This window comes from Pteropus vampyrus, unplaced genomic scaffold, assembly GCF_000151845.1.
Source record: "Pteropus vampyrus isolate Shadow unplaced genomic scaffold, Pvam_2.0 Scaffold3, whole genome shotgun sequence".
NCBI lineage: Eukaryota > Metazoa > Chordata > Mammalia > Chiroptera > Pteropodidae > Pteropus > Pteropus vampyrus.
This window is the reverse complement of record NW_011888784.1, coordinates 13,565,781-13,593,575: the sequence shown is the minus strand read 5'-3', so window position 1 is coordinate 13,593,575 and position 27,795 is coordinate 13,565,781. Positions and strand designations below refer to the sequence as shown.

General features: G+C 34.3%; 1 protein-coding gene across 1 annotated transcript in view; it reads left to right on the top strand.

The window, feature by feature from the left end:
* Positions 1 to 27,795, top strand: part of KIAA1328 (KIAA1328 ortholog) — a 238,183-nt gene that overhangs the window by 129,676 nt on the left and 80,712 nt on the right. Inside the window, exon 7 of the mRNA XM_023531545.1 lies at positions 22,013 to 22,686. Within this exon, the coding sequence (XP_023387313.1) occupies positions 22,013 to 22,686 (674 nt within the window). The remainder of the gene's footprint in view (positions 1 to 22,012; positions 22,687 to 27,795) is intronic.

The window sequence follows — 27,795 nt, the reverse complement described above, 5'->3', positions numbered from 1 at the left end:
TCAATCAATATATTCCTGTAATGAAACCTATTGTATAAGAAACTTCTTTTTAAGAAGGAAAAATGTCCTTAACACAAACACCAAGTTTTGACTCTAGAGACGGCATTTCACGACTTCTAAAAACTATTTGATAGGATTTCTTTGTGTTTGTTTCAGTGCTAAGAAGATAGTTTCCTTCCCAGACAAGAAAAGGCTAAAGGAGTTCATCACCACCAACCTAGTATTAAAAGAAATGTTAAAAGGACTTTTTTAAGAAGGAAAAAACCATAAAAAATATGAATAATAAAAAGACAATAACTACATACCTATTAGTAATTAGTTTAAATGTTTAATAGATTAAATGCTCCAAAAGACATAAGATGACTGAATGGGTAAGAAAACAAGACCCATACATATGTTGCCTGCCAGAGAGCCACCTCAGATGGAAAGACACACACAGAGTGAAAGTAAAGGGATGGAAAAAGACATTTCAGGCAAATGGAAATTTTTAAAAGCTGGGGTAGCAATACTTAGACAAAATAGACTTGAAAACAAAGGTCGTAACAAGAGACAAAGACATTTCATATACAATAGTGAAGATATGGAAGCAACCTAAGTGTCCATCAATAGATGATTGGATAAAGACGATGTGGTACATATATACAATGGAATATTACTTGGCCATAATAAAAAATGAAGTTTTACCGTTTGCAACAACACAGATGGACCTAGAGGGTGTTATGCTAAATGAAATAAGTCAGACAGAAAGACAAATGCTCTATGATTCCACTTATGTGTGGAATGTGAAAAACAAATGAACAATCAAAACAAACTCATAGATACAGAGAACAAACTGATGGTTGCCAGATGGGAGGAGGGTTGAGTGGAAAAGGTGAAGAGATTAAGTACAAATTAGCAGTTACAAAACAGTCACAAGGATGTAAAGTACAACATAAGGAATATGGTCAATAATATTGTAATAACTATGTATGGTGCCCGGTGGGTGTTAGATTTATCGGGAGGATCACTTCATAAGCTATATAAATGTCTAACCACTATGCTGCACACCTGAAATGAATATAATATTGAATATCAACTGTAACTGAAAGAATTAAAAAGGTAAAAATTATCTTCTTTACACAGATATGTTAGAAATATTTTCTATCTGAAGAAATGATGAGTGTGCTTAATCACACAAGTGCTGGAAAACCAGAAGGGTCCATGAGAAATAGAAAATGAACAAAATTCATCTACAACCTTCTTCCTTCATCATCTCTTTTATCCATTCTTATGTGATGCGCTTTTTCTGTGATTTTTTTTCTGCGTTGATAAAAGGATTTAAACTAATATTAGTTAAGAGTGAGATAATCAAATAAGCTATTTTAACACACAGATGAATCCCTTAAGCTTAAAATAGTTTTCAAAAACCAGTTCGAAATGTACTGAAGTGATTTTTTTTTCCAACATAGCTTTTCATGGTTTGAGTGTTACTCTTTTCTCAGCTTTCCACTCTTTGCTTCCCTCTCTTCCTCTCTACTTCTCCATGACACTTCAGCTTTCTTCCCCTGCCTTTCCCTCAAAGTATGCCTTTGGAGAAGAGAGATTCTATATTTAGACTCAGATTTGGGTTTATGAATATTGGGAAGGTCTTATTTTCATGGCTGCTTCTGTTTTCCCAATAACGCCCCCAAAATTGTCACCCAGTTTTTGCATTTGATTGAAGATGTGCTTGTTGCTGCCTAGAAACGTTTTTCAGAAGACTGATCTGTAAAAGAAACTACACTTGGTCAGAGTGGTTTCTGGAGAGCATTGAAAGAAAATATTGCCTGTGACAATTAAGGAAAATGCCTTTCTTGTGCACTGAAGTAGGCTGATTTAGCAGTCTTTCATAGCCAAGTCAGTATGCATTTACAATTATTTATTTACATTTTCAAGAAATGTATTGAATCTATCATGGATTAGCAGTCATACTATACACTGAGCACCCATTGCACCAACCTGAAAAGTATTAACTGGAAGAAGAATTCTAACAATGATTATAGGATTAATATTATAGTAGTGAGGCAAGACTTGCAGGTTCAAGTACTTCTCAGGAAGAAACAGATTGGCCTGTCCTTCTCTCTGTAAGAGAAAGTTTTTGTTCACAGATTAATCAAAATCATGCTGATTGTGGTGTCACATAAATCACTAGATGATTAGGACTTAGCTAATAAGCCTGATAGACCCTTGATGCTATCTATGCCTATTGAAGTTGTGCCAGTCTTCCTAGGTGACACCGATTTGAGGAATCCCTTTACATACAATTCCTTTGGCCACATCGACTATGTTGAACAAATGATGACATTTTGGCATGCACAGATATTTCTACAATTTGAGTTGATTAGTTCTTTTTGAGACGTGCAGAAACATGAAGACTATTGCCGAAATGCCAGTCTATGCTCACAGGCACCTGCTCTTTCTATTTGGAGTCTTGGCCTAGCCTCCTTCTTTAAATGTCCGAGTTCACTCTCTTCCCACATAAAAAGTGCCATAAGAATTTAGGTGTATATTATTTCCACACATTCCCCTTTTCTTCCTCTGTAGTAGTGTTTTAGGACAGTCTTCTGTGAGTAGGGCTTCTCCTACTTTTCTAGATTTAGTGTAGATTAAAGAACTAATTTTTTGTGATTTTAGATTGTTGCAAGCAATAAGACAGCTTAAATAATCTTTCAAATTGTGGCCTCAGACAAAATATGCCCCCAAGTTATACAGTACAATACTTCATAATGATTTCCAGACCCTAAAGAAACCATATATTATAAATATTGTTGCACTCATTTTTCATTTGAATCTTCATCATCACTTGCTTGTAGCAGTGAAGAAAGTAACATCTGTTGTCATTGTACTTAACTTTACCTCTTACACCTGTTTTCTACAGACTGTATTGTTCACTATTTGTATATTACCATAAGTACATAGGGATTTCTGCAATACACCTCTCAAATCAAATTAACTTTTAGCCAATAGGCTCTAAAGGCCCATCTGAAACGAGATAGAAGTGTGGATCTCCCATATCAATGACACATTGCCTGTCATAGCAAAAGAGATTTCTTAAAGATGGCAGCAATCCTGAGGCAAGTAAAAGAGGTGGAAAGGGTTTATTTAGTCTCTGTCATCCACCCCAGTTATTCTTCATCAAATAGCTTTATTTTTATCGTCTTTATACCACTTACAAATGATCTTATAATTTTTGTTTACTCGTTTGTTTCTTTCCATTAGAATATGGGTTTTCATTACAGTAGGCTCTTTATATTATATTCACTGATGATTCCACAGTTCCTAGAATAATAGTACTTTATACATGGTATAAGCGGTTAATAAATAGTAGTGAATGAATGTTGTCTTTTTATTGTAAAATTCACCCATTTTAAATGTACAATTCAGTGATTTTTTGGTAAATTTATAAAGCAATACAGTTTTATCATGTTTCAACCAGTGTTAATCATTTAGAGACCACGTCTGCTGGAGGATCCCTCATGCCCAGTTGCATTCATTCCTATTACTCCCTAAGCCCTAGGCAACCACTAATCTGCTTTAGATCTCTATAGACTTGCCTTTTCTGGACCTTTAATATAAATAGAATCATACAGTAGATAGCTATTTGTATTTGGTTTATTTCTCTTAGCATCATGTTTCTGAGGTTCACCTATTATAGCATATATCATTAGTTTGTTCCTTTTTATTGCTGAATAGTATTCCATTTTATAGATATACCACTTTTGTTTGGCAGTTCACCAGTTTATAGATATATTTCCAATTTTTGACTATTACGAATAATAATGCTGTGAACATTTGTATATAAGTGTGTAGATATATGTTTTCATTTCCGTTAGATATATAAGAAAGATAAATTGCTGGGTAGTGTAATAATTTTGTTTAATTTTTGAAGAAATTGCATACTGTTTTTGCAAAATGGCCATACCATTTTACATTCTCACCAGCAGTATATGTGAATTCAAGTTTCTCCAAATCCTCATTTTCTATATTTTTAATTATCGCCATTACAGTAGGTGTGAGTGCTTTTCCTTTATGGTTTTAAAATACTATTTACTTTAAGCTTCCTTATGATTAATGATGATGAGCATCTATTCATGTGATTATTATTCATTTGCATGTCTTCATTAGTGAAATGTCTATATTTTTTGCCCATTTATTGATACATTTTTAAATTGGGTTATTTTTCTTATTCTTGAATTATAAGAGTTATATATACTCTGAATACAGGTCCTTTATCAGAAAAGTATTTTTGCAAATATTTTCTCCCAGTATGTGGATTATCGTTTCATTATTTAATTATATCTTTTGAAGTATGAAAGCTTTTCATGTAGATGAACTAAAATTTATCACTATTTTCTTTCATGGATTGTTCTTCTGGTGTTATAACTAAAAAATCTTTAACTCAATGATCATAAAGCTTTTCTCCTATATTTTCTTCTATATGTTTAATAGAATTTTGATAGTTTTAGTTCTTACATTTCAGTTTTGATCCACTTTGAGTTTTTTTTGTGTGTGTGGATAGTATGAGGTAAGCATCCTGCTATCTCACAGGTTTCTGAGATTGTTAATGTTTCTTCATCCCTTGTTTATTTATTTTCTGCTCTTCAGATTAGATAATCTATTGATTTTTAGGTTTACTGATTCTTCTGCTATTTCATATCTACCAAAGAGCCCCTCTACCAAATTTTTTAATTTTATATATTGTACTTTTCAATCCCAGTATTTCCATTTGGTTGTTTATAAACACACACATATACTTAAACGCTTTATTGAGATTCTCCATTTGTCATCAATATCACACTTTTCTTTAATTCTTTAAACATGTTTTTCTTTAGGTCTTTTAACATTTATAATAGCTCCTTTGAAACCTTTGTTAATCTAATATTTGGGCTCCCTCAGACACAGTTGATTGATTTTTCTTAACATGGGTCACCCTTTTCTTTTTCGCAATTCTTATAATTTTTATAGAAAACTGGACATTTTATATAATGTAGTAACTCAAGCTATCTGATCCCTTCTCTTGAAGATTATTTTTGTTGCTGTCTTTATCTGTTTGTTTCTTTAGTGACTTACATGGTTTAATTTTATAGAATTTATCTCCCCTGCAATGTATGTCCATTGATGTCTCTACTCAACCTCTTATTTTTTCTTGTTGTTTTCTTTTTAAGTTTAGCTTCATGAGGAAAGTCCTCATCAATATAACTTAATTAGCAAACTGCTAATGATTGGTGCTATGTTGTACTCCAGTACCTTGAGTCACTGTGGATTCCACCCTTTGCCATTGGATCTGTTTGTGAGTTGGGAAATGCCTTTACTCTCTGCCACGCTTTCTCATGTCTTCTCTACCAGCATGCAAGATCTCACATTCAGACACAGATAGCTAAATAGTTAAGGCCCTGTCTAGTCTCTGCTGAGTATGCACACAGCATACTACCTTCCATACTACGCAGCATACAAGGAGTTTATCAAGGCTCTTTGCTGCTGTCTCATTTCCCAGTCTCCTTGTGAAGTGTCTAACTGTTCTACCAATCATGCACCAGGATTGCAGCCTCAGACTAGATGCGACATTGGTTATTCTCATTGCCACAAATGTCACTATTGTATCTACAACTCTGAGGAGTGTGGCAATTTTCCATACTTCACTGCAAATCAAGTCAGAATCCTCTAGTTATACTGCTAGTTTTCAGGACTCATCCCACCATTGTAAATCTACTTTCCTATCGAGCAGGGAACTGGCATGGGAGCACAGCTTCAACAACCTTTTTCTATTCTTACCCATGATTCAGTTTAAATAAATCCTTCTTAGTTTGTTATGTTTTTGTTCAATTCCCACAGTTCTGAAATAGTTATTTTTCACAATTCAGTATAATTTTCTCACTGTTTTTAGGGAGAGGATTTATTGAGCTCCTTACTCTGCAATTCCAGAATTCCCACCCTTAGGTTTTCTGCTTTTGATTATTTTCCTACATCAGGAGCTAGATGTTTTCCCCAGGATTTTATGTAAGTAAAACAATCAAAACCCAGTACATTTAGTATAAAACAAAAGGGGAAAAGACATTATTATATCACTAAAGTAACATTTTCAAAGCAAGTTAGTTTGCTGAAACTACAATATGGTTATTTTTCTTAAAACTACAATGTGGTTTAATAAAGTTGAACTTCAACAAATATATTCGATTCTTTCAAAATATATTTTGTCCATTTTATATTTATAGGAGTTTTTATTGTAATGAGTGAGGCATTTAAAATTATACAAGTAAGTGCCTTTTGTTGGGAATAGGATTTCTTAAATGATTATGTCTTCTGGAAAGGATAATTTTTGTCTTCTATTATTTTTCTAGAAGGATCACAGTGCCTTTAAGCCCAACCCCATTTGTGTGCTATGTAATTCTATGGGTTTGAAGTCCACATATTAGGAAAGAAATTTAGATTAAAACTAATGTATGCAGGTATGTGTGCCATGTATGTATTTATATATATTATTGTATGCTTTTACATGCCCATATTTCTATCCTTCCATCTCTAGATCATTAATAGAATAAAAGCTAATTCCTGTGAATAATACGATTTTCTGGAATTTAAAAATAAATGTGAAATTAACTATAATGCAGTATCTAAATACATATGACTTTTAATATGCATTTATTTCTTTACAAGATTTTTTTCTTGGTATACTGTACCACTGATTTATATTGTGATTAGTTTGCAGTTTTCCTTAAGTAAGTATATAAGCATATTAAGTAAGCACTTTATGATGTAAACCAGTGCTACTATACGATTTCAGTAGCCAGATCTTTCATTTTATACCTCTTACTTATAATCTGAATAAATTATGAGAGCACTAAGAGAATGTTATAAAAATGTGCATAATATATATTACATACATTGAACATGCAGAAATGGCTTCTAGGAGAGAATTTGGTGCTTGCTTGTCTTTAGGCTACTAGAGTTCCAAATTATTTAACTTCTTTATTCACAGAGGAGCCTGAGGTTGAAAAATACTGCATTAAAAAGACATGAAAGGAATATTCATTGTTGGTGACATTTAGGTTGCTAGACAAGAATTAAATACTAAACATGATTGGCTTATATACATTTGTAAATGCTTAAATGAGTTATTTTAAAGATGTCATCCTGAATTCTTTAAGTTCTACGGTATGTACCTGAATCTTTAGTTTGAACCCAAATTACGTATATTTACTAAGTACATTATTTTACTACATAATAGCAAACAGGAGATATATTTTAGAGAGCTTTGTTGATGTTGCTGTTTTCTAAGCTAGTAGTATTGTAAATTTTTTTAAAATTAAGCTACCTGTGGTAGGCAAATGTCACCTTCGTTGATTCCATAAGCTTAACTGTATAAGGAGAAGCTCTTAAAATACAAAGCAAGTAGCATATTTCAAGACCTCTCAGAAGTGAAACATCAAGGGTAATAGTTTTGACCTTTAATTTCATAAGTCATAGACACTTCAAGCATTTTGCTTCCTAACTTCATTTAAAGCTCCATTTAGCATTCACTTCTTGCGGTTTGGGGTAATTCTCAGACATATTGGTTCCTCACTTACAAAGTATGTCTTTTCAACTTTAAAATCTATAGCCTAGTCCCTAGAATTATGGAGAATGCAGATACGTTTTATGGACACTAACTATGGATCTTATTCATTGTTCCACTTCCTCTATCGGGATTTGGAGTTGACAGGAAAGTGGTAGAAGAGAATACACTCATTTCTATCATGTGACATATGTATATTAAAAAAAAAAAAAAAACATGCTGTGGAAAACCACACAGTAAAAAACACAGGGTTTATGGGAAAAAAACAGATCAGGAATATAACACTCAAAAAGTCAAGCTATACTTAAAAAAAAAAAATAGGAACCTAATAAAAAGCAGTTTTACACATGTTAAATATACATAGATAATACAATAAATATGGCACTTCACCTTAAAACAGACCTGAAATTTGCTTGTTGAATTGGGTGTTACATATGTGTTGCAGCCTGTAAATTGTTGTGAAGTGGCAGAAGTAGAGTTACACCAACAAGAAGGAAAGTTATAATGTGAAAGGGTGTGGCTTATGGACCTAGGTCAGGAGTTGGCGCTAAATATCCAGTGAAGTAATCTTTTGGCCTTAAATCCTTGGGCACGTATTACTGCATTTGAGATATATGTCTTTTGAGGCATGTCATTATAATAGAGATCTGTTTCATCAAAATTAAAGATTTAATCTAATGTGTAGCTTTCTTCAATTAATTTCTCTATCACTGCTAGAAATTCTTTTGTTACTTCTCATTTACACTCACAGCTTTGCACAACAGCTAAAGTGATGTTTGAAAGCACTAAGCCAGCCATAACTAGCATAAAAAGCAGCCACTTCTACAGGATTTGGTGGTTTACATTTAAGGTCATCGTATATAAATAGTGCTTTCTCTTTGTGAAAAGGTTATTCTCAGTTATTTGCTGTTTGGTCTTCAAATGCTAAACCAATCTTTTCATTTGTTTTATTTCTTTAGGTAATGTTCTTATGTTCTTAGGTTGTGTTCTTTTTTTTTAATTAAATTTATTGAGCTGACATTGGTTAATAAAATTATATAGGTTTCAATTGTACAAGTCAGTAATACATCATATGTATATTGCATTGTGTCTTCACCACCCAAAGTCAAATCCCCTTTTGTCACCATATGTTTGATCCCCTTTACCCTTATCTATCAACGTCCTCTGTCCTCTTTTCTTTTGGTAACCACTAAACTGTTCTTTGTGTCTTTGAGTTTTTGTTTGTCTTGTTCATTTGTGGCTTTCAGTTTAATATCTCACATATGAGTGAAATCATATGGTTCTCAATTTTTTCTGACTTATTTCACTTTGTGTGATTATCTCAGGATCCATCCATGTTGTTGGAAATAACGTTAGATTATCATCAGAATTTTTAGCAGAAATCCTATAAGCTAGGAGGAAGTGGAATCAAATATTCAAACTATTTAAAGAGAGAAATTACCAGCCAAGAACGGTATATCCAGCAAAGTTATCCGTTAGGTAAAGACCTTTCCAGGCATACAGAAACTGAGGGAATTTTCCACCATTAGCCTGTGTTCTTAATGTTCTTATTCACAACACTTGAAGTTACATTAGCCATAGACTTTTTTGTTTTTGTTTTTGTAAATTGTCTCTGATGGTTCTCAGTGAGGATTTCTTTTTGTTTGTTGCTCAGGAGATGGCACATACTCTCGTTTTTTTCAAAGTACTTTATTCTTTTAAGCTTCTCTTCAATACTTGAAACTTTCCTTTTGCATATACTGCTTGATGTTCTTGAACCAGGATGCATGAGCATTTGGGGGATGTTAGTTGAGCATTTTCTTATACTGAAAAAAGTTTACAACATGAAAAGATAGCAAAACATAACTTTATAATGTTACACATATAGGGAACTAAGATCACTGGTGGTGGTTTCAGATGTTTGCATGTGTGCATTTTGTAAATTTCACATGGTCTAGTTCAGCTGAGTGTAGTTTTATTTGTTCATGTAGTGTGTTTCACAAAAAAGAACTGTGCATAAGCAAATACGAAATTTGCAGTATGTTCAGATTATTCCCTAATATGTAAGTCATGTTAGAACAAATCCACCTTTTCAAAATAGTGTTATAATAGATTGATCTGATTCTAAATAATTAAGGTCAAGTCTTCCTAAACTAAACTGTGGTAAAGGACCAGGTTTGATTTGGAGTTTTTTGGTCCATCTCTAACAACTAAAACTTTTGTGAAATTCATTAAAAATTAAATAAATGACATAAATTTTTAATAAGTAATAGTTTCAACAGGCATAAATTATACTACAGTAAACATAATCTGAATAGATGCAATATAGGAAACAAATAATTATAAAAACCATTGAAAACATGCATACAAGTGATTAAAATAGAGTTTTTAATATGATACGTAAGTTTGCTCCTTCTTTGGTAACCTAGGCAGGATTGTTTGCAGTGGTGATGATGATACTCACAGGTGATAATATATATTTAAACTCTTTTTCTGTTTTATTAACACTCATATTAGAGAAATCTTCCGGCAATAGTGTATTGCTAGGAATGAAAGAAGAGCTTTTAAAGCAATTTGATAGGCTCAGAACATTCATTCTTTTAACTTTTTGTCCAAAATAAAGCTAGTGATGGTATATTTTTCAGAATTTGTCTCCAGTTTTTATCATTACCATACCTGAATTTCTTCAAACACTGAGTAGATTATCTTGCCTTTGATTATTTCATTTCCTTTCAGCTGCCCACCATTTGGCTCAATGGCCATTTCCTGTATTAGGTGGGCATAAAAAATTATAGTGAAACTTTTTTAACATGGCACCATTTATACTATGGCACCTACCTAACATTTTAGCTTCGTCCATTCCTTATTAACCTGTCCATGATGCTTTGGACTACTTGGTTTACCATACATATATTTTAATAATCACTGCTCTACTCCTATTTCCCCCTTTGCCTGAAATGTCTTACCCTTCACATGCTACACATTCTTACACATATCTTTATCATTAACACACACTAATCTGTCTTCCATAATTCAGTTAGAATTTCTCCTCTACTATGAAAATTTCTCAACTTCTTCCCATCCCTACCCCCACTAAAGGCAAAACTAATCTCATTAATGCTCAATTGTTTTGCACATAATATTCTTAATAGACCTTATCACATAAAATGTTTTCCTCCTTAGCCAAAATTTGAGGGCCATAAAGATTGGGACTATGACTTATCAAGCTTTGTATTTGGCAGATACTTCCAGATCTCCATCCTGCCTGCCCACCCTAAGGTGGCAACCTATACCTTTGAGTAAATAGAGGTTAATAGTGAATGTGTTTTTTATAGTACTTTGTTTATATATCCTCTTCCCTTCTATTTTTAGACAAATATACAAAATTGTCGTTGAGTTACAGAGGATTTGTTAAATTCTATGTGTTTTCCATTTAATGACTTTAAAAAATTAATCATTACTCCCAAAATATCTGTCACCTTAACCTTTTCTTCTCACGTTTAGCACGAGAACAACACCCAAAATCAGAGAACAGAAGGGAAACAAGTTTAAGTTTTTTTAATAGTTCTTGGACTGTATTTCTTTGGGAGTATCTTTTTACACATTGGATGACACCATTAATGGAAAAAGAATTTGGAGGAAAAAACACAGTTGAAAGTTTTGAAAGCCCCGATTGTCTAGAATTTCCATAAATCATTCTTCTGAACCTAATGTTCTTTATCTCAGAATATGTCAGTCTTATTTACGATATGAATCAATTATGTTAAGGCTAATTTTTATTTAATAACTCATAGGAATCTTAAGGCAGTTGCTTTTCATTCAGATATAATATAATGTCTTACAACCTGTCTGTGTGCCTATCCCTAATTCAGGTTGATACAGCACATATATTTTGTAGTATTTCAGTTTAATTTCTTGTTTTAAAACCTTTCATGAAACATTTTATAAAATAATATGTTCTGCTTTAATTTTAAATTCTAATCTCAAAAGCAAAAGGTGCCCTTTTAATTTACTGTTTCATAGGTCCAAACTAAATAGGCATCTGGATCCCTATTTCTTATTGCTTCTGTGCAATAAAAAACATAGTTGGAATTTTTCCTGCATTTATAGACTTTTTTAAACCAACCTTTAAACACTCTGAGAAAAGGTATCTATAGAAAAAGTAAATGAATTCTGCAAAAAGTAAAATACATTTTAAAATAAGTTACCATCAGGTTCCTTGGGATACAAGTTAGGCCACTTAGCTGTTGCTACTTCTGCTTCCTGCCTATTGGCTTATTCAACAGATACTCATTAATTTAAATATCTTTTATTTATGAAGACCAGTGTCCTTGAAATATGAAGTTGAAGGAAACATTGCCCCTTTCCCAAAGTTCCATACAATATACTGGAGAGGAGCCAAACAGTATGCAAAAACCATTTATTGAGCACCTACTATTTCTTATTGTGGTACAGAAATGGAAAAAAAAAATAATGATACCTTTTGAGGTCTCTGCCCTGAAAGAGTGCAGTTTTCAAAAGGAGAAATGTAAATACTTACACATCACAAAGAAACATAGAGATGTGAAACAGCTAACACTTAACTGTGATGGAACAGGAAGAAATAAATACAAAAAAGGAATGAACAGAGTACTCCTGGGGAAGGCACAGCTAATCTGTGCTGAAGTAATGGGGAAAACCATAATGGAAGGAAGTGGTATTCTGCCAGATTTGAAGCCATGAGTAGAATTTTGAAAGGTAGAAAAAGGAGTTAAGGGCATGTGAGAACTAGGAAATTGCACCACTCATTTCATTTTTTATTAATTTCTAAATGAAATCTTTTGAAATCTAAATGAAAACTAAACTGGCTAATAAACAGTGTTTTAAATGACTAAGAGTTCTGATGAATCTTGAGACCCCACAGAAGGGCTAGCTCTCTAAGAGTGGCCAGCTTTCTGTGGTGAATGGTTGTCCCATCTCATCATAAGTATTTAAATTCCTTCAAAATATTTAGGACTAACCCCTACTATACATCTTTCTTATTCATTCTTCATTTGTATATCTTTCAGACTTAGCAACCAGATAAATTAAGATGCTAATTTAAGTTCTTCAGCACGCGAGTCACATGAGGCAGTAGTGTTGTCAATCACAGATTTTTCTAGGGGAAATTGAACCAAAGGGCATTCAGTAATTTTGTAGTAGCTCTATTAGTTGATAGCTGAACATTTCCTGACTGGTATAATTTCTCATTTAACCCTTTTCTTACTCTCATTTCCTTGGGGTACAACCTGATCCTTGGGTTTTTCAGCTCTTAAAGACAGCATAAACTATAGAGATCATCAAACCTAACCCCCTGTTTTAGTAATAGCTAAACTGCCTAAGAGATGTAAAATGACTTGCCAAAAATAACAGAACTAAGTAACAGTACCGGAATTCTAATCAAGGTCTTTGGACCTAAACTCAAGTATACTGTCAATTATTCTGTGCTTTCTATTCATTTTTAAAGCAACTCAACAGATTCCAACTTTCAGGAAACGTAGTAATGATTAAAGAATACGAGGTTTAGCCTTTATTTGAGTCTGGTAGTTACTGTTAAAAATTTTGACAGGCCCGTGATGTACATATCCTAAGAGTTGATATTACATTTGGTAGTATCTGTTGCTAGAATTCTGTCATTTATACTTTATTGTGTGCCTGTATTCTTTTAAGTCTCATAATTATTGACTTTAATGTCTTTTAGATTTAATATTCCTAAATTGTGCTACAATCCCTATGGGAACTAGAATAAGTTATCAGAGCTTTCCAAATGCGTTTGCTACATTCTGTTATTTTTCTTTTCCATTTGATGGCCTAGGGCTTCAGCTGCTGAGCAGTGAAGAAGCTTAAACCTCTAGGGTCCATTAGATTTAACTTGTTTACTGCATTGATATCTATATGTTAAATGACAAGAGAGTTCAGGTTATTGAATAATTTAAAATTTAGCTCTAATTGGTGTCATATGACCTAGAAAAGGCCATGGATGACTCCAGGAGCATGCTGTGAATTTCTTATAAATAATTCATAAAATAGATGATTCATTTGCCTAGATCTCTTAGTAAATGCAAAAGTTTGTAAGTTATAACTGATGATATAACACCTGTAAGTATTTAGTTCATAACACTGAAAGGTAATCTACCTTGATGATCTTCTAGCAAAATCTGCCAGTATAGGAGAGTTAATTGCACTGGGGAGAATGAACATTTATTTGGGTTGAGACTTTGGCAAACCATACAGTGCAGCTGTTGCATTACAGAGCTTCTTTCAGCTTGACAACTGGTTCATGTAAGCCTGACTTTAAAAATGCAGCATGCCGTTCTGTGCCTTATTTCACATTAACCCCAAATGTTCTGGGTAATGCAATGACCTGCCTCCTACACAGTAATTTAGATTTAGAAATATTTATATAGGTCTTGAATTTCTGACTTGTCAATAAAATGTAGAGCACGGGGAAATTTTGAAATTACAAAATTGAGATTTTCATTCTTATGAGGCTATCAGTGGGAATATGAAGATTGTTAATAGGGTGCTTGCCAGGATAGTAAATTATTATTTGCCATCAGAGAAATGAATACCTATAAGACCTATTGCTACTATTGACTAAACCTGTGGTTAACAACTCATACGTACGTTATAAGTAATCACTTCCTCATCATGCAAAGGAGATAACAGCCAGTTGCAAGAAATAATAACTGCAGTTTAGTCCATGTCTTTCCTTATGGCTCTAAAGCAGAGATTGGCCAGGCCTATAAAAATGATTTGCAGAAATTTATAAAATATCATGAAGCAGTACTACAGTTTTTATTCTTAACATGTGAGAACATGGAAAAACTCTGGATTACCGAAGGAATAGTATTTGATTTTGTGTGTTCACATATATGCTTACACCCCTGCGTGTATATGTGCATATAAGTATACAAGATCCTAACCATATATGTTTATCGACATCTTTATTTTCTATGAGGTTTCTTAAAAATATGACGTATTTTAAAAAGTTATCTTAAAGATTTAGGAAACCTTCTGACTCAGAAATTTGCTCTATCAGAAAATTCTTCATTGTGTTTAAACTCTCTCTCACACTTTCTAAAACCTTAAACATTCCTCCTTGGTGTTTTTTTGTTTGTTTGTTTATAAATCCTGTCATTGGCCTCTATTTATCCAAGAGACATTATATTCTAATTCTGCGATAAACCAAAAATGATTGTATTTTCTCTTCATCTTTCTTTTGTGCTGTGAACCCCATAGCGTACCATGTCAAAGACTTTATTGGCTTCATTTCTGTCACTTTTAGAGTCTGAAGATGTAGTCAAGGATTGTGGTACCTTTTGTATAAGACAAACCTTAATATGCTACCATTTTGAACTCAGCTTTATCTATTATCCATAGATCATTTTACTGTCTAAACTTTTATATAATTTGTTTTTCCTGCCTAGCTGTATTCTTCTGCATGCTTTTCTGAATATCATCCTATTCATTTCTGATTCAGCACTCCAACTCATTCTCATCACACAGAAAACATGTAAATAGATTAGCACATCGCAAGTCATATTGTTCAGTTTGCTTATTGGGTTTTGAGCATATCTTAGCATATTCATAGAATTCTTTAATTGGAAGGGCACTGAATGTAATCATCAAGGTCAGTTGGCAAACTGGCAAGCCAAATCCAGCCCACCGCATGGTTTTGTACAACTTATGAGCTAAGAAATTGTCTTTAACTCTATTAATGTTTGCGGAAAAAAAGAATATTCCATGAAATGGGAACATTAATGAAATTCAAATTTCAGTTTACATGAATAAAGTTTTATTGTAACAGTCATTTATTTATGTAGTATCTCTTCCTTTCACATTGCAAAAGCAGAAGTGAGTAGTTATGGCAAAAACCATATGGACCGAAAAGTTTAAAATGTTTATTATCTGGCCATTTACAGAAAAATTTTGCTAGCCCCTCCTGCATAACTATGAAAGTGAAAATAAAATTACAGCCATGTGCAGCACCATATATGAACTTCACACGTATAATGTTGAGTGAAAGAAGGCAGACACAAAAGGATATATATCATATGATTCCATTTATACCTTAAAAATAAAAAGGTAAACCTGAACCCTAGTGAGGACATTGAAGCAGGGAAGTATTAAGCAAAGAAGTTATTCCTATAAAAGTCAAGATGCTCATTCCCTTTGAGAAGAGAGGTAGAGTAGTCTTGTGCAGAGCCATTAAGGGTCTTCTGTGTATAAGTAGTGTCTGTTTCTTGGGTGATGGTTACATGAAAATTGCCTTGTGATTATTCACTGAACTGATTATGTTTGTTTAGTTTACATTTCTATGTTTATTGCATTTCATATTAAAGAATTTTTTTTTAATGTACAGCATGGAGTAATGGAAGACTAATGATTTGAAGAGAGACATATTCCCATGTCTCACATACAGTGTTGATGTGACCTTGGGAAAATTGTGTCGATTCACTGAATTTCATTTTCTCATCTGTAAAATGGTAATTATAATAACACTTTACAGAGTTATTGTTTAGAATTATAGGTCAACTATATAAAACATTTAGCATAGTATGTAGTAAACTCTTAAGAACAGCCAAGTAACTGAGTTTTCTGGGAGCATGTTCTGCATTCAGTGGTCAGTGAAGGTGACCATTGAGAGCCAAATTCTCTCATCAGAAATAATTTGCATAAAGTTGTCTTCCCTGACCTTCGTTTTTCATTTCTCATCTTTGGTCCTTTAAAAATTATTTTGAATTATTCAAAGGTATTGGTTTCAACAAGCACTTCACAAAATAAGATTTTACACTGCCCGCCCCCCCCCCACACACAGATGGGCTAAAAATGAAAAGACCTACACTACCAAGTGTTAGTGTGAATATGAAGCATGTGGGACTCTTTTACTTTGTTAGTGGGGATATAAAATAAAAAAAACACTTTGGAAACCTTATTATCTCTTTCTAATAAAGTCAAACATAGGCCTACCATGGGCCCAAGAGAAATAAGTGCATGTGTCTAAAAAAAGACTTGTATGAGAATATTTGTAGAAGCATTCATAATATTCCTAAACTAAAAACAATATAATCCAATAAGAGAACAGATAAACAAATTTTGCTTATTTTCATGTAATAAAATACAGCATAAAATGAATGGACTATTGATATACACAACAACATAAAAGCTCAAAAACTATATTGAGCTTAAGAAACAAGCCACAAAAGAGTATCTTACTTTATGATTTTATTTATACGAAGTTCAACCTGGGCAAAAGGAATCTATGGTCATAGAAATAGAATAATGGTTACCCCTGCAAATGTGAGGATGTGGTACAGATTAGAAAGGGCACAAGGGAACTTTCTGGGGTAATATATAGTAAAGGGAACTGTCCTTTAACTTGATCTGGGTGATTACATGGGTATATGCAAATTGTATACTTCATCAAGCTGTATACTTAAGATCTGTGCATTTTATTAAATAGAAATAATACCTCCATTTTTAAAAAACCTATTGGTTTCTAATTAGGTGTTTGAAAATTTTATAGCAGTTTGGGGTTTGTTGTTGGTTTAAACCTTAGATAAAAGAAGTTATATTTGTAAATATCACATAGAAACATGAAACATTTCCACATGTGGAGGTTAAAAATTGGGATGGATATCTCAGCTGCACAGAGATCTTCCCCGAGAAGCAAGGGGTCCCAGCCCAGGCTCCCCAGCCCAGATCCAGTGCCAGGAAGAGAAATCCTCATAACTTTTCGTTGTGAAAACCAGCGGAGATTGTGACTGAGTGATGTGGAAGGCTGCTAGGGAGTCCCAGGCATTCCTTTTAAAGGACCCATTCATAGATTTATTCATGGGTGAACTCACTTACTCTGAGCTCCAGCACTGGGACAACAGCTCTAAAGGCTCCAGGGACATATGGGGAGGGACTGAATTGTCTGACTTCAGGGCAAGCACTGGGGGAGCAGTTTTCTCCCAGACAGAAGTGCTGCTGGCAAAAGCTATTGTTCCTTTGTTGAAACCTCCCACCACCCAGCCTGCACAGGCAGGCGGGTGCCTTATCTGAGTCTCTATCATCCTGGCTAACACCATTTTCCCCGCCCTGGTGATTTCCTGAGACCCCACATCACCCAACTTTGGGCCCACCTAAGCAACTACCAATGGCTTTTCCATGCAAATGGCCTGTCTTGACTCATGCTGCAGATTTTCCTAAAATCTTTCAAAAGTTCACAAACCCCAAACTAGTAGCATCTGGTCTCAGTGTACCCCCATACCTCTTGCTAAGCAGTCCCAAACCCAACATTAGTGGCAGCTGGCCTCACTTCACAGCTTAGCCTCTCTCAGGCACCTCCAAGTCCAGCACAATTGGCAACCATCTGCAGATCACTTTGTAGCTCATACCAAATGACTGTGCACAGGCAGCAGTGCACAGGCAGCTACTGACCTGGGCTGCATCAAAATCCCTCCCAAGAGGTCCTAGAACCAACACCCGTAGTGGCCAGCTTCAGACAACACAAGAGTACTCCGCAAACCACCTCCACAAACAACAAACCTGAAGGGCAGACTAGGTAGGCACTAGAGCCCTGCTGGAGCACATCCTGCTCTGTACAGTCAGCCCCTGCACAACAGCTTCTCCACTGTAGTCACAGCCAGTGCTCACAACCAATCCATCTGAGGGTCAGTCCCTCCCATTGACATGCCAACAGCAATCGAGGCTTAATTACAAGAAGACACACACAACCCACACAAGGGACCCACTTGGAGTACCCGGCTCAGGTGACCAGGAAGACTGAGCCACTGGGCCCCACAGGACACCTACTACAGAAGGCCAGTCCACTAAGATTGGGAGACACAGCGGCTCTACCTGTTACATAGAAACAAACAGGGAGGCAGCCAAAACGGAAAGACAAAGAAACGTCCCAAATGAAAGAACAACAGAGCTCCAGAAAAAGAACCAAACAAAATGGAGATGAGCAATCTACGAGACAGAGAAGAACCCAGTAATTCCACTTCTGGGTATTTATCTGAAGAAATTCAAAACGTTAATTCAAAAGGACATGTGCATCTGTATGTTAATTGCAGCATTATTACACTAAGCAAGATATGGAAGCACCTAAGTGTCTGTCAATAAATGAAGACGTGGTGCACATATACAATGGAATATGTCAGCTGTAATTGAAACATTTTTAAATTATTTTAAAAAATATTGAGGCAGGAGAGTGATAATAATAGTAGTAGTAATAAGAAGAAGAAACATTATTAACACTAACTTTATATTAACCACTATCCAAAGCACTTTACATAAATTATCTTATCCTCACAACAACCCTGAGAAGCAGTGTGAGATGTAAGGGTGAGATCGACATCGTTCATGTGAAGGAGGAAGATGAAGAATCCCTTCATTATCTTAAGCAATTCAACTCTGGCCCACCTTGCAAACCTCACTGTAGCAAAATTGAGGTAGATAACTGAACTCATTCTTTTTAGAAGACAGTTTAGAGGTAATTTGTTATAACTGAACATGCCCTTTGACCTTCTCATCCTCACCTCCTTTCCACCCTTACACATGCCCCATGTTTTCCTTGAAAGAGGCTTTGGTAAATGTAAAGGGTTTTTTTGTTTTTTTTTTGTTGTTGTTGTTTTTTTAATTCTGGTGAATTAGTACCCTTATAAATTGGCACCCTTGAAATAACTGCCTGTCTCACCACCACATTCAATTTGGAGGTAGATGCTGTTTGTAATCCATTTTACTGATGAGGAAACTGAGTGTCAGGCAAGTTGAGTAATATGCTATATTTTTTATTGCTGTGTAACAAATTACTACAACTTAGCAGTTTAAAACAATGCACATTTATTATTCAGTTTCTGTGGGTCACAAGTCTGGCATAGCCTTGTTGGGTTCTCTGCTCAGATTCTAAGAAGGCTACAATCAAGGTGTCAGCTGGGCTACATTCTAATCTGGACCTCTAGGTCCTCTTCCAAGCTCACATGGTTGTTGGCAGAATTTTAGTTTCTTGCGTCTATGTGATAGGTGTCTCGTTTTCTTGCTAGCTGTAGGCTGGAAACTGCCTTTTGTTCCAGAGGTCATTGCCCCATGACCCTCTCCAGTGGCCCTCTCATAACATGTTAGCTTATTTTCACAAGGCCACCCTGAGGAGGGCAACAGACCCTCTTTTGAAGTGCTTACCTGGTTAGGTCTTGTGCACACAAGATAATCTTTCTTTTTATTAATTTAAAGTCAGCTGATTAGGAGCCTTAGTTACATCTGGGAAATCCCGTTTGCCATATAATGTAACATAATCACATGGTCGATATCTCATTATAGTCACAAATCCTACCCATACTCAAGGGGTGGAGATAATACAGGGTGGGTATCTTGTGGACCATCTTAGAATTCTGCTTGCCAACATGCACACTCACACATCAGCCAACTGGCAAAGCAGTGTTCTCTATGAGCAAATCATGTACAAACTCATTAAGTTGCACTACCTCTCAAAAACTACCAATAAAATTTTAGAAATATTCCAAATACCTGACATTTGTGAATAATTCAACAATCAATACCATTAAAGTAAGTGTCGGCTATGTCAATACCTAAAAATGCACATATGTAAATAATGTTAAGGAACAAAAATGAGAATATAAAATAACATTATGTTAATATATGTATTAAACTATATGATATAAAACAGTTTACTTAAGTTCCTGGACGTTTCAAAAATGTATCTGTCATTTTTAAAGTATAATAATTTGTAAAATGTTTACTATACAAAGTAGCAGATGACAAATGTTAAGTATTTGTGTTGACAGTGCTGTGGAAGTTCAGAGTAGGGAAGAATAATGTGGACTTGAGTTTCCCTTTAGTTGTAAGGTTAATTTTTTTATGAGGTACTTTATCATAAATTTCGCCCTAGGACTAATTCCTTTTCTGTACCTTGTAATCTGCTCAGTGGCATCTGCTCAGTGTACATGATTGCACATCTTCTTGAAGAGGCTTTTCAGATGTGGCTCATTCTCTTTTAAATGACCTTCTTTATAATAACTTTGGAAACTCAAAAATCTTAAGAATCATTGTAATAGCCCTCTTTCATCATGGGATAGGAAACAGTGTTGCTATGTATCTCTGTTAGTTGACATTTTTTTTTACCAGTCAGTTCATCATTTTCAACTATTGCAGAGTAAATTAATGGGATTTTTTTCCCCTTCTGCTAGAGAGCTCCATTATTTATTCTATGTCTCTAGAATAAGTAAACATTTCAATTCTTTATGAATTAGTTCTTCTCTGAATAGAAGTTGTAGACTGAATAATGGTCCCCCCAAATATGTCCATGTCTTAATTCCTGGACCTGTGAATGTCATATATGGTACAAAGGGCGTTGTATGAAAAGAGACTTTACAGATGCGATTAAGGATCTCGAGATGAGGAAATTACTCAGAATTACCTGGGTGAAACTGATGTAATCAAAACAGTCCCCAGAAGAGGGATACAGGAGTCAGACATCCCATGATATAGACTGGTGCTTCTCAAATTGTCGACCCATAGAAGCAGCAGCATTACCTAGCAACTTGTTACAAATGCAGATTCTACAACTCTGCTGTAGACTTACTGAATTGGAAACTCTTGGGATGAAACCAAGCAATTCGCATTTAACAGGCCCTCCAGGTGATTCTGATACATGTTAAAGTTTGAGAATCACTCATCTAGACTGTTTTGCTCTCCCTGGTAGAACAGGGTTGAGGCAAAAATGCTAGGAAAGCTCCTCTATTGGCCTGTCAAAGGTGATTTGCAACTGCTTCCTCTGCCTGAGTTTTATTAGACTATAATCACTTGAACAGCTTAATTGAAAAATCGCTTATGTTTATAGCTGAAATTAAATATGTTTTGTATTTAAATAACTGCTTTTGTTTAGAATCGTATTTTGTTGAAAGTGGTTGGTTTTATCTCTATGCTGTAAAGATATTAATAAAAATTCATCAAATTTCTAGCGCTAACTAACATCCTATTTAGCATAAGGTGAAATGTTTTACATCAAATCTCATGCTGTGTAATGGCCAATCAAAGGATATTTCAAAGAGTTTTTAAGGTGGTTAAGTGGATTTCTTGGCTTAGAAATTCAAAATTAAACATTTTAAGACATTAACATTTAATGCTCTTGCCTTGTCTCAAAGTTGATTTTATGTAACACTCATTATTTGCAACTCCTGAAATCTTGCTTAAGCAACAAGTAACAACATTTTCTTTTTCTCATCCTTACAGATTTACTGAAATCTAGATTGTTTGAAAACAGATTTAGCTTTGTGGCACATGTCTGTTTAGCTGTATAAATACTATCATTTATTATTTAAGACAAAACAACAGTTCTGTTTCAGTAAAAATATATAATTGATTTCTGAAAAGCCAAACGAAAGAACTCATTTCATTATGCTCTTATTTGACAAGTGATCTTGTGGTTCCTTTTAGGCAACCAATAGGAAAAGTACTCTCCGGTCTTCATCTATGGAACTGGATGGTTCCTACTTGAGTGTCGCCAAACCACAAACCTACTCTCAAACCAAGCAAAGGCCTAAGTCTGCAAACCAGGACTCAGCTTCAGAATCTCTTGTGGAGTTCAGGAATAATTCTTTGAAACCAGCAGCCCTTCATTATCCCAAAGAGAACCTAGAGAGAGTGACATCAGAGACCAGAACATGTAATTATGGATTCCCAGGGAAAAAAATAGTAGATACAGTCCCTACAGAGAAAGTTCCACCAGAGGAAATGAAGATGAGGGAATGCCAGCACCTTAAGCCTACTACATCTAGTCTGTGTTGTGGTCATAGACCTTCTGAAAATGCAGATCACGTTCATGTTAGCCATCCTACAGATGTGGCACCTCAATATTCCAAGACACATCCGGAATCATGCCGTTATTGTGGGCTTTCCTGGGCATCTCTGATGCACGGCCAAGGGGTACTGCAGCCTAGTGAAACTGATTTCAAAAAGCAACTTTCAGAAGATAGAAGGCAGCAACTTATGCTTCAAAAAATGGAGCTGGAAATCGAGAAGGAGCGCCTTCAGCACCTGCTAGCCCAGCAGGAGACAAAGCTTCTCCTAAAACAGCAGCAGCTTCATCAGTCTCGACTAGATTACAGTTGGTGAGTCCTTCCTGTTCTTTCAGCAATGTCTGTAGCTTGAAGAACACAGTATAAAATGAACACAATATAAACTGCTGTTACTATAATAGATGTATGGGAACAGAAGTTCCTCGTGATCTAGGCTTGCTCAAGATACATACCAATTATGGCTACTAAGTAAACTCCACTGTCATCTCTGGAAGACTTGAAAGATTACCTTCTTCTAAAATGTTAGCTTAGAATATTTACTTAGCAATCCAGTGTAATTTTTGCTGGATTCCAAAGACAGTATTTTTAGATGATATAACCATTACATCATTGTAGAGAATATTATCCATTAAGTAAAAGCTTGAGATTTCAGGATGTGGAATTAGATTGTAAAGAAGTGTGATTAGCTATCATTATTCCATATTTATGTCTATCCACCATAATATAAAATACAATAAATGATGGGCTTTTTCTAAATTCAACCTTTTCCTGTTCAATAGCCAATTCTTATAGACTTAACCACACTTAAACTGTTCTTTCCTTAACAATTCATCTCTAAGAACAGTGTTTCAAAAGCTAAATTGCTATTTTGGTCTTATATAGTTTAGCATAATTTTACATGCAGAGTCGTAAAATTTGCTGACTTAATTTTTTCAAGCAAAATTAGTAATAAATCAGTTATATTTGAAGCACAATAAAATATGCCAGTTATATCTTTTAAAAAATTTCAAGTTTTCATATGTATTTCATACATGTATACACACACATATATATATCTACACACACACACACACACACACACACACACACACACACACACACACATATCCCTGCCACATCCTCCGTGGTCAGACATACCATTTCCACTTTGTACATATTCTTATTAGACACATACATCCTATACAGACACACTTAGGACTAGTATTTTTTTTTCTTTTCCTTTGAGTTAATGGTCTTTCATTACTGATTCTGCCTAATATTTTTTAGATTCTAAGTTTTTTTAAAGTCCCATCTTCACATTTTTCCTTAAGTATAATACAGTAGTTCTCACTTATCTTCAGTTCCACTTTCCTCAGTTTTAGTTACCTACGGTCAATCATAGTCCAACAATATCAAATGGAAAATTCCAGAAAAAAAAATTCCTAAGTTTTAAATTGCACATTGTTGTTAGTAGTGTGATGAAATCTTTCGCCATCTTACTCCATCCCACTCCAGATGTGAATCATCCATTCCTCTGGTGTATCCACACTGTATATACTCCCTGTTATTAGTCACATAGTAGCCTTCTCAGCTATCCAGTCTACTCTCACAGTATCACAGTGCTTATGTTCAAATAACCCTTAATAATTTTACTTAGCAATGGCCACAAAGCACAAGTGTAGTGATGCTGGCAATTTTGATATGCCAAAGAGAAGCCAAAAGTGCTGCCTTCAAGTGATAAGTTATGTATGTATAGGAAAAAAATAATATATATAGGTTTTAGTACTAGCCATGGTTTTAGGCATCCACTGGGGGGTCTTGGAAGTATCTGCCATGGATAAGGGGAAGAGGGACTACTGTACTTAGACTTCTTGGAATCAAAAGTGGTCTTTCTCTATGATCAGATAGTTCTATTCTTCATTGTTGAAATCTGGAGGCTTTTTAAGTAAGTAAAACTGAAGCCTCTTATAACAAGATTGTCACCAAAGTCTGAAATATTGCTTCAATTTTATGACACCAAATGCTGATTCTCCAATAAATCTGTAGTCTCTCATGAGAACTTCATTCAACAAATATTTATTGAATGGCTATGATATGTGAGAAATGGTTCTAGGTACTTGGGATAGAAAAATGAATCAAACGTGGTCTTTAAAGAAGGCACAGTCTAGCAGGAGAGAATAGATAAGTTTAGAATAGGCATCATGTTCATTTGAACATCTTTGTCTATTCAAACAATGCTGCATAATAATAATAAAGTCTTCATTGTTCTCTTGATCATCCTACCTTAGATGAGAGAGCTATGAAACACAGTGTTTGAGCAAGTTTTATGTATGTATAAATTGCAAAAATGTACCCACACACACACATATATATATATATATATTCTGTAGAGATTTTTATAAACTTTTTATTTTGAAATAATTATAGATTAACAGGACATGGCAAAAATAGTACAGAGGGGGCCCATGTACCCGTCACCCAGTTTTCCCCAATGGCTACTTATTACATAGCTATAATACACTATCAAAACTAGTAAACTGGTACAATGTGTGTATAGTTCTGTCATTTTATCGCATGTAGATTTGTGTAAGCACCACCACAACCCAAATACAGAACCAAGATTTCCTTTGTACTACCTCATTAGAGGTGCCCCACCCACTTCTGTCACCACCATTTCTAATTTCTGGAAACTGTTAATCTGTCATCTATTTCTAAAGTTTTATCATTTTGAGAATGTTATATAAATGGAATTATATAGTACATGAACTTTTGATTTTTTTTTTTTCACTCAGTGTAATGCACTAAAGAGCCATCTAGGTTGTTGCATACATAGTACCTTTTGATTGCTGAGTAGTATTCCATGATATGGTTCGAGAATGATTTGTTTAAGCATTCATCTATTGAAGGACAATATGGTTGTTTCCCATTTTGTCACAAATAGAACTGCTGTGTACATTCTTATACCAGTTTTGTGTGAACTAAGATTTTTCATTTCCACACATGAAAGCTAGGAGTATGGTTGCTAGACCGTATGTTAAGTGTATATTGAGTTTCCTGAAACACAGTATACATTTAGCTTATAATCAGTTTATAATACCTTCCCACAAGCAATATATAAGAGATCATTTCTCCACATCCTTGCTGGCATTTGGTATTGTCACAAATTTTTATTTTACTGTTCGAATATGTGCATAGTGATATTTCATTGTGGTCTTAATTTGCATTTCTGAGTTGTGTCCTCTTTTATTTCTGATTTTATTTATTTGAGTCTTTTCTTCTTAGTTTTGCTAAAAGTTTGTCAGTTTTGTTTATCTTTTCAAAAAAACTAGCTCTTAGATCTTTTCTATTGGTTTTCTATTCCATTTATTTCTGCTCTGATCATTGTTATTTTTCTTTCTGCTAACTTTGAGCATAGTTTATTCTTTTTCTAGATTTTTAAAGTATAAAATTAGAGTTTTTTTGAGATCCTTCTTTTTTATCTTTTTTCTTAATGTAGACATTTATTGCTTTAAACTTCCTCTTAGAACTGCTTTTGCTGCATCCCATAAGTTTTGGTATGTTGCATTTCTATTTTTATTTGTTTCAAGGTCTTTTTTTGTTTCCCTTTTGATTTATTCTTTGATTCATTGGTTGTCCAGGAGTGCACTGTTTAATATGCACTTATTTATAAATTTTTTCAGTTTTCCTCCTGTTATTGATTTCCAGTTAGATACCATTGTGGTTGGAAAAGAATACTTGGTATGATTTCTGTCTTCTCAAATTTATAATAATTGTTTTTTGACCCAACATGATCTCTCTGGAAAATATTCTTTTTATACCTGAGAAGAATATTTATTCTGTCCCTGCTGGATGGAATGCCTATATATGTCTGTTAGGTCTAAAGTATAGCTCAAGTCCAATGTTTCTTTAATATCTATATGATCTATTCATTATTAAAAGTGGGTATTGAAGTCTCCTACTACTATTATATTGTTTTCTAATTCTCTCTTCAGATCTGTTAGTATTCAGGGACTCCAATGTGGAGTGCATACATATTTACTGTTATTATCACCTCTTGATGAATTAACCCCTTTATTATTCTATAGTGATTTTCTTTATCTCTTTACAAGTTTTGATTTGTCCGTTTTTTTCTTATGTAAATATAGCTACCTCTGCTCTCTGCGTTCACCTACCTACCTACCTACTGGTGTGTCACTATCAAATGTTATTATTAAACTCTAAGTTCCTAGGGGGTAATTAATCTACATATTTCTCTTTGTATATCACTGTGCATACTTGCAATTGTATAATATCTTTTGAAAATGATGGAAATAATAATACTATTTTAACAATATGTTTTTTATTGATTTTTTACCTTTTCATGGTTTTTGTTTCATAGTTAAAGAATACAGTTTTATGGGTCTCATTTCTAAAAATGAACACTAGAACATTTCTAAAAAAGTGAGAGAATGGGTAGTAAGGGTCATATATTTGGTGCCAGTGAATAACTGCCAACCAGACTTCTGGTAGAAGAACATACTAAGTTCAATTGCTTTTCCTTCTCTGTTGAGAATGGGATTAAGTTAGCATTGATGGATAGAATTTCTTCCATTTCTTTTGGGGGTATTTTTGTGATCCAGATAAAATGTTGGTTAGTGACATGTAGCGCCAGCTTTTTTGAATTGTCAGTATGAGAAGTTAGTGCCACCTTTGGATATGCTGGGTAAGTTCAGTTATACTTAGTGTTACTACAACTTCTATTTAGACTCTGGTGATCAAAATATACTTGCTTAGCAGTGGATAGAGAGAAGCTTTAAATTTCTAGAGAGGAAATTCAAAGTGCTCCTAAAGCATCTGTAATATTGAGTTTTTAAATGCTATTCTAACCAACTCAGTCTTTCCCTACTCCTATATAAATAAAGAAAATTCAAACTCTTGTGAAACTGATTTGTGTTTATGTGTATTTAGGAAGTACCCATTTATTTTTGACATATTGAGTTTTAATTTGAAAATAATTGCTGAGAGTCTAGCCAGAAGAGAATGGTCTTTCAATGCTTACCATTCAGTTTCTTAGGTTCCACAGGTTTAAAAATTCTCTGAATTTATTTTTACAGGTTAAGAACTCAAGCTGTCTTTAAGTCAAGAGAACTGGTTGCTGATAAAGAGCTTACTAAGCCCCGAGAGCTCAACCTGGATATGAATGGGAGTAACTCTGAACCAAGGTAAACTTGAGTGGTGGGACAAGGCAAGAATATGTAGGATACAGATAATATATTTGGTATATATTTATAGCTCCATATTGGTGAATCCAGTTTTCTGATCACATATATTTAAATAAATGCATTCTCATTATAAAATTTTGAATTATATAGAAAAGTGTAACAAAGAAAATAAAAAGTATTTATATTCCTCCATTCAGAGACAATCCTTTGAGCCCCTATTTTTCTTTTATAATTATACTAT